Source organism: Arachis duranensis, chromosome 2, assembly GCF_000817695.3.
Source record: "Arachis duranensis cultivar V14167 chromosome 2, aradu.V14167.gnm2.J7QH, whole genome shotgun sequence".
Taxonomy (NCBI): domain Eukaryota; kingdom Viridiplantae; phylum Streptophyta; class Magnoliopsida; order Fabales; family Fabaceae; genus Arachis; species Arachis duranensis.
The window spans coordinates 82,630,623-82,638,972 of record NC_029773.3 but is presented as its reverse complement, the minus strand read 5'-3'; the positions used below and the strand labels follow the sequence as shown (position 1 = coordinate 82,638,972).

The following is an 8,350-nucleotide window of genomic DNA, read 5'->3' as shown; positions in this document are numbered from 1 at the left end:
GTAATTATCATATATATATTTCTTTAATTAGATACCAAAGGAGTAATAATCTAATATACATGAGTTCTGTGACACAGCGTGCCATTTTGGGTTATTAAAATTAAGTAAATGTGATATTATATTTTATATAGTTAGTTACGAATCTTGCAAGATAATAATAATAAATCATCTAGTAAATAATAAATTCATGAGTGTTATAAAAAAAGAACCTTCAAAAAGTCTTAAAACTGAACTAAACAAGTGTAAAGTATTGACAAAACTAATAATATAATAATCAGCACATTACAGCACAACTTGAAATGACCCGATAACCCAACCCAACCCAACCCCTGATGCACTGGAGACCTCAGCCCCCATCACTCAACAGCCACCACACCTCACCGTCAACCCTAATTTCACTTCCAAGTTCCAATCTTCATCCAACTCCGACGAAGGTCACCGTCCCTCCCAGTCTACCGCAATCGACGCCGCATCAGAGTTGCGTCACCGGGCAGAAAGACCTCCAACGGGCGGAAGGAAGTCACCGTCGCTGATTGAAGCTGCTGCAGCGCCGTTGTCGTCTGGTCGTCTGAACTCCGAAGCTTCCGTGGTCGGCGTCGTCTGCTCGTCGGAAGCTGCTCTGTCAACGCCGTCGAGCGTCTGGACGCCTTCTCTGCTCTCTGCGGCGGTGAGTTGTTCTCCCCTTTCAACTAATTTTTTTTTTAATTTTGTTAATGAACTATATAAAATTAGGAATTGATGCAGAATTCTTTATTTGGTTAATTATATGGATTGATGAAGAGTTCTGTATGACTGTATGTAATAGCTGCTGTATGTAATTCAATTTTGGATTATTTGGTTAATTATATGTAATGGATGCAAACTTCGGAGAATTATATACGACGTACTAGGTTTTACTATTAAAAGCTAGAGATGAATTGTAATTGTCACTTAAATTGTTACCTTGAATTGGATTCTTCTTCCTTGACTATGAAATGAATATTCATGCACACATTAACTTTATTGTTCCACTGGAATCAAGAAGATACTTGTAAGCAGTAGACACTTTTGACCTTATTGTTATATTGCATTGCAAATAAATAAATGATACGTAAGGTTGTTGTCTTGAGTCTTGTTTGAATTATTAACTCTTTTTTTTCTTATGTATGATCTTTTTGACCCTTTTCCATTTCAAGATGAACATGTCCTATACAAATGGTAGTGGTATAACTGTTGCTGCTTTGTTAATGGGGAAAAATGTTGTGTCATAGTATAGCAATGTCACTTTTTTTTATATAGATAAAAATGAGAGCTATTGAATTTAATTATATGTAATAGTTGCTGTATGTAATTCTCTAAATTTTGCTGTAATTGTTGTAATGGCTGCTACATGTAAGTCACTAATTTCAGTAATTTGTAATGGCTGCTGACCTGCTGTATGTAATTCAATTTTGGATCCTGAATTTTACTATAATTGACTAAGTTATTGTAATGGTTGTTGTATGTCATTCACTAATTTGTAATTTGTATATTGTATGTAATTTAGATGGAACAAGCATAAAGTGGTCAACAATTAGTTATAATTGAAAACTTGTTTGTTCAATGTTGTTTCTTTTGGTGGTAGAACATTTTGTGTTTCTCATTTACGTGCGTTTTGATTTTTTTTAGTTATAAACTTTGATATTTGAAGTTGTTTATGAATTTTTAATGATAAATTATAGATAGTTTATTATGTGAAATTATTAAATGTTGAATTTTATTAATTTAGAAATTATTGAATTTAAACATTTAAAATTATATATTGATTTTTTATAATTTTACTCTGTATTTAATTAAACCGGTCTAACCACGGTTCGATTCCGGTTGAATTATTGAACCATTGAACCAGTTACTCAACCGGTTCAATGACCGGTCCCGTTCTTGCAACTTTGCTTTTATGCACTCTTTTATTGTTTTGTTGTGTACAGTGAATTTGAAGTGTCGCTGGTTTTACCCATGTGATCATCTTATTAAATTAGAGCTTGTGAGTTTATGCTAATTTTGTAAAAGTGCTTATTTGGTTTATTTTTCTTTTGTTAAAAATATGTTTTTTGAAGAATTTGACTTATGTATTCTTAGAACTGAGTGAACTTATATCAAGACAAATTGAAATGTTTGCTTGATTTAATGCAAGGTATGTGTTTCTTTTTAATAATGTGTTGAATGTGTGGGTTTGAAGAGGCCTTTTAGTGCAAAAATTCCAGTTTGTATTAGCATTGTCCTATCCTTCCGTTATTCTGTGCATATGTTTCGAAATGAGGTTTTCTTGTTTGTGCAATAAACCAAGTTATATAATCTGTAAGAGAATGCAAACAATGAATTTAGCTATCACTAACATTTTGTTGATATATATATATATATATATAAAGTAAATTATAATTATGTTTTAATGTGTTTATTTATATTTTATTTATTATTTTATTATAAAATAATTATTTTGATTGAACCACGATTGAACCGATTGAATCAATAAACCAATAAATCAGTAACTAAAGTGATTCGATGACCAATTCGATTTTCAGAACTTGACCGCAACATCATCCTCACTTGGGCTGAAACTACAACCATATTCATAGGCTCATAGAATCGGGAGTAGTAACAGAAACACAGACGCAGTTGATTCTGAATGAAGACAGCAGGGAGCATATTCCTAAGGACTCACTTCCCCACTCCAACTAAGCTCCTCTTCCTTCCTCTTACAAATCCCAAACACTCCCTCTCCCTAATTCCCATTTCCATATCCTTCACTCGCTTCTCATCCACCAGTCCCAATCCAATCTTATACGGACCTTCTCTCCACAAAGGAACCGCTCCAATGCTTCAACGCCCCCAAAACGACGCCCTTCTCACCCTCCGTGAAGATGCCTTCACTCGCGTCTTCCACCTCTCTGCCCTCCGCGTCCCCTCTGCCCACTGCTCCGCCTTAGAGACTCGCCTCCGCGGCCACCTCCTCAACTGGCCTCGTGTTCGCAACATCGCTCGCGTCCCCGGTGATGACCTCGATCCCGACCTCGCTTCGCTAGTTACCTCCGGAGAATCAGGAGGAGGAGAAGAAGGACACGTGTCATTGCAGCGACGGATTTACGGCCAAGCCGAGGGAGACAGCGACATTTTGAGCCCGGTTCTGTACAGAGAGAAGCTCGCAAGGAGGTTCAATACGCATGGCTTCATGAAGTTCAGGAACCTGGCGAAGATATCGAGGCCGCCGAAGAGGAAGAAGAAGAAGAAGGAGGACGAGGAGGTGAAAGTCGAGAGGCGCACGGGGAAGAACGATTTTGCTACGGTGGAGGTTGTTGAAGAGGACGATAATGGAGGGGGTATTTTGGGGAATTTGGTTGAGGAGGAGTTTGGGAGGGAGAAGTGGAGGGGCTCCACGAGGTTGCTGTTGCTGGATGAACGGTACGCCGGTTGCGGCGTCCAAGACTTGCCTGAGGCTATCAAGGTGGTGTGTGTGTGGCTCTTTTGTTTCTGTGAGTTCTGTGACAAACAAGCATTTTGCAACTGCTTTCTTTATCTGATTTTGTTCATATTATCATTAGTATCTGCAATCTAACTAATTCGGTTTGAGCATTGCGGAAAGAAAGCTCTGGCACTAGTTCTTACCCGTTTCAGAAGACTTGAATATGATTGTTGATACATTAGTTCTTAACTTCTTACCAAGTGATGTTGGTCTTTGTAGTAGTTTATTGATGCTATGCTCTGGTATGCATTGCTTCTTGTAAATTGATACCAGCCGAATAGGTTAGCCGAGTAACTTAATCCTATCACATATATCACACCTCACAAAACAAGATATAATAAAAACGAGTTATGTAGTATATACTTATACAACATAACAAACAGGGCTTTAGGCATAGCATTGTGATGCTATGGTACTAGGCATCTAAAAGCATGTATGTTAATCTCATGATGTTTTGTGTTTGGTATGCTTTGTAAGATTGTACAAGCCATCTAGTCCTTCGTGCAATTTTAGCTTCATGCTGATGTGGGGAATTTATACTATTTATCCTTGAGGACCTTAGTGTCGATGTTATTTACGCTAGTTCAGTTTAATTGTGCTAGCATGAAAGTGAATACAAACAGTTGAAAAATTACATTAATGTGGATATTTGTTACCTGATATTGGTCAAACGTTTCCATCTTGCTATTCGTAGTTTTAAATGGGATAATCATATATAGATACATATCTGTCTTTTGTGTATTATTATTACATTTTTTTTTGACACTTTACCCATTCACTTTTGACATGGTTTATGTTTTCTGTCTTCAGGCCGTATTAAAGGAGTATGCCGAAAAGAGTGCAAATTTGACTTTTGAGCTAGTTAGGTGCAAGTTGACTCTGTTTTATGATTATTGGCAGATGAATGAGGTAATTAGACTAAGGATATCCAGTCATCCACTGTTGTAAATATAAATCTCTTTTAGCCTGTGCTGTGTGTATCTGTGTTCAGTTTTTCATATGTAAAGATTTTTCTCTTTCTCTTGTCGTGGGAGATGAAACTCTCTTTTCACCCTCATGGTTTACATAAATGATATCTGTGCTTCAAAAATAAAATAATATGTTTTGCCTTGTGTTCCATACGATGTTTACTTTTTAATTTCAAATTTGTATTATGATCTCTGGAAGATATGTTCTTTTAAAAGAAAATTATTGAATTTCTTTATTCAACTTCAAATTGTGAGTGAAAAAAGAAATTCTTAGTCAGTTAGTCCTGTATTATTGTTGCAGATCCTGGAGGTCTTGCTACCTGATGGTGTGGTTGTTCCTTCAGCTTTTGAGACCGTTGGTCACATTGCACACCTGAATTTGAGAGAGGAACATTTACCATACAAAACACTCATAGCAAAGGTTCTTTGTATAGAAATATCTTTGCCAATCAAGTTAAATGTGTAACCTAAAACATCATAAAATTTCTTAATCATGTTAACACATACTAACATATTCAGGTTGTGCTGGATAAAAATAAGCCAAAGATACAAACAGTTGTGAACAAAATTGATTCCATTCATAATGAATACCGGACCATGCAACTTGAGGTTCTAGCAGGAAACCACTCTCTAGTTACCACAGTTGTTGAGAACGGAATACGCTTTCAGGTTGACTTAGCAACAGTGTATGTTCTATTTCCATCACTGACCAGTACATAATATTTTGGAAGACTTGCTTTAATAATTGTTCAATTCATGTCAATGTAATAGCTCTCTATCTCCTAACACAGTAAACACCTGGAATTTGCTTCTTTTTGACTATGCAGATACTGGAGTTCTAGGCTTGCAACTGAAAGACAAAGGCTTTTGAGTGGTTTTACACGGAAAGATGTTGTCTGTATGTATCTATTTTTTAAGATTATATACCAGCCTACTTATGTTATATTTCAGTTTCTGTGTCATTTGATCCTATGTTTTGAACAAATTTGGCTGTTCAGCGTAATCTGATGTCAGCTACCAATGATGAAATTTGATTGTTTGTAACAAATGTTTGAATATCAAAAGTGCTTAACGGTGACACAATTAGATAGTGCTACTTGGGTCTTGGTGCAGATTTGCTAAACAGTATGGCTGTGAGAATGAAATGAGTGAGAAATGCTTGGAATTGAATTTTTTTTGAGATTTAACCTTTTCAAAACTTATGGGCTCAGGTTATTTTAGTGCTACATGCTGGTTTACATAGATTTAAGCACGTGAAGAACTGATTTATTTTGTGAGTGGGTGTAGAAGTCTCGGATGGCTAGACAGCCCGTTGTTGGTAGCTGGATAGTGTGTAGTCTAGCAGCTTCTAATATTTAAGAGATCAATTAATTTTTTAAAAATGATTTATTGTTTAAATGACATTTGCTTGAATTTATGATTTCCTAGAAAATGGAACAGTAAAATTACTTTGAAGTCCTTATGACATTGAAAGTCTCAAGGAAAATAAAAACTAAGCAACAATTAGTGGACCTGCATAAAACAGACAGCACAAAAGTGTTGCTGTTGCTTCAAAGACTTTCCTTTTTCTTTTCCTTTTCCATGCAATAACTTCTCTTTTTATCTTTAGTTGGTGACTTGTTAGAGCATTCTCTGTATGTTGACTTAATGATAGGGTTTTTTTTTTTTTTGGGATAAAATTCATGACTACTTAATAATAATAATAATGTTATAAAATCATATTGACAGGTGATGTTTTTTCTGGAGTTGGTCCCTTGGCTATATCTGCAGCAAAGATAGTTAAGCATGTTTTTGCTAATGATTTAAACCCATTTGCAGTGGAGTATCTGGAAAGAAATAGTGTTCTAAACAAACTTGAAAGGAAGATTGAGGTATGCTTGCTTGTTAAGTGGTTATCTTTTCGAATATGTTTCATGAACTTTTACACACGAAATGATAAAAAGGAAGCAGCTCCATGGAATATATAGATGCCATTTCTTGGTTAATGTAAAAGTGTTGAAAATATTTATATATGGATTAGCAGGTAAGTAGTGCAGATATAAGCAGGAATTTTCAAAGTGTCTCTTTAGGATTTGAAGTATTATTTGTGTGCTACACAATGATGTGACTGAGTGATGATTAAAAACTATGCACTATACCATTATTAGTGTACTTTCACATGTTGATTAATAAACAAGGCAGACGTTACACTTGAATTTGCGTACAGTAACAATATTTTTCTTAATCTGTTGTTCTAGGTCTTTAACATGGATGGGAGAAGGTTCATTAAGGCTATGTATGCCAGTGATAAAGCTCAATCAATCACGCAGGTGGTTATGAACTTGCCAAATGAAGCTGCAGAATTTCTAGGTTGCTTTTCATGACTGGATCACTTTTTTTTTTTTATATATCTCATGTTCCTTTAATCTATCCAAATATATGTCACTCATCTAATTTGATCGACCCTACTTTGTATGTAAGTGTTATAACTTAAATCTGGTTAACTGTTTACACCTTGATTAACATCTAGATGCTTTTCTTCTACTGCAGATGCATTTAGGGGAATATACAAAGACAGACCCAAGGACATGGAATGCAACTTGCCAACGATCCATGTTTATGGATTCTCCAAAGCGCAAGATCCGGAATTTGATTTTCACGAGGTAAGTTGCTAGTATTTTATCTGTATATATTTTTGTGCAGTCATTGGATCAGACTCAACACCAAATAAATGGAAATTTTACCATTGTGTCACTCTTGAATGCGTGTGACCTGTTTCTTCTTTTCCCTATGCTTCCTTTTGTTTATTTAGTCATACATATACCTTACAACAAACACAAAAGCATGTTAACGAAGAAGCTCTTGTGGTGCAGAGAATAAGAATTGCCCTGCTAGAGGTCGCAGTCAACGTAGAAATGCGACGTGTACGACTTGTGGCCCCCGGAAAATGGATGTTGTGTGCATCATTTGTTCTCCCTCGAAGTGTAGCATTTGCTAATACTGCAATTGTTACTTAAATATTTTCTGCTGTCATTTAGTCACATTTCATGGAGAAAGTTTTGTTGCATTACATTAGTTGTCCCATGCCCAGAGCAAATAATGTACATATGTTGTAATATGTATTTTTCAAAATCCATACCCGAGCATAGATTGATTTATTTATTTTCTTAGGATGTTTGAAATAAAGGTCCAATAACATGTATTTATTGAATTGTAAGAGGCTACGAGCTGCCGGTGGGTTCTTTTCGAGTTGAAGTTGATTTATCTTATTCAAGAGTGGTTCCATGATCGACTCAAATGCTGATACTGCTAGTTTCTCATAAATAACATCATTTTTCCTCAACCAAAAAAAAAAAAATCATTCTTTTAGCATACATCTTTTTATATGTTTCTAATGAAAATAAAATTAATAAAAGATGGGCAAAAGTACTTTTTCCTTTATTAATAATTATCCTCTTCTTTTATCTAAGCTGAAACACAAGAAATCCTAATAATCAAAATCTCAATAATCAAGAGTATTTTTTAAATATTCTATTCAAATGTAAAATACTGTTCTAACAAAATTGGCCATTTATTTTTTAATTCTTTTTTCTTTCAGGATCTGTTATCCAAATATACCTGTGATTTATGGCTTACAGTTATAGTCTTACACATCAGAAAAAAAACATGATCTCAAGGATCCGATCATGGGCCAAAATAACATAACTACAAGAGAGTAAAATGTCTTTGCAACAAATCCAACAATGTTGATCTTTGAAGGTTCATACTTCATAGTATGAGCGAAAGATGGTTTGAACTTTGATGTCACATGTAGAAGCCCTTGAATTCTAGTACCAGTGACTCCTAACTTATTGTTGGGTTGTCTTCGTGCATATCCCCACGGGGTCCACTTCATCTCTTGTATGGGCTGTGACATGTTTCAGCT

At 35.3% G+C, this 8,350-nt stretch overlaps 1 protein-coding gene across 2 annotated transcripts; it reads left to right on the top strand.

Moving 5' to 3' along the window:
* Positions 1-281: 281 nt before the first annotated feature.
* LOC107475388 (tRNA (guanine(37)-N1)-methyltransferase 1) lies at positions 282-7,710 on the top strand. Of its 2 annotated transcripts, none has more exons than XM_016095020.3 (10): positions 282-667; positions 2,541-3,460; positions 4,289-4,387; positions 4,748-4,867; positions 4,966-5,132; positions 5,274-5,344; positions 6,175-6,317; positions 6,684-6,795; positions 6,976-7,088; positions 7,299-7,710. In XM_016095020.3, the coding sequence occupies exons 2-10, from the start codon at positions 2,645-2,647 to the stop codon at positions 7,440-7,442; spliced, it is 1,785 nt and encodes a 594-aa protein (XP_015950506.1). In that variant the 5' UTR covers positions 282-667; positions 2,541-2,644; the 3' UTR covers positions 7,443-7,710. The 2 variants fall into 2 exon arrangements, with proteins under 2 accessions (XP_015950506.1, XP_020991398.1); XM_021135739.2 differs by having other exon boundaries at positions 2,541-3,463.
* The last annotated feature ends 640 nt before the right edge of the window (positions 7,711-8,350 follow it).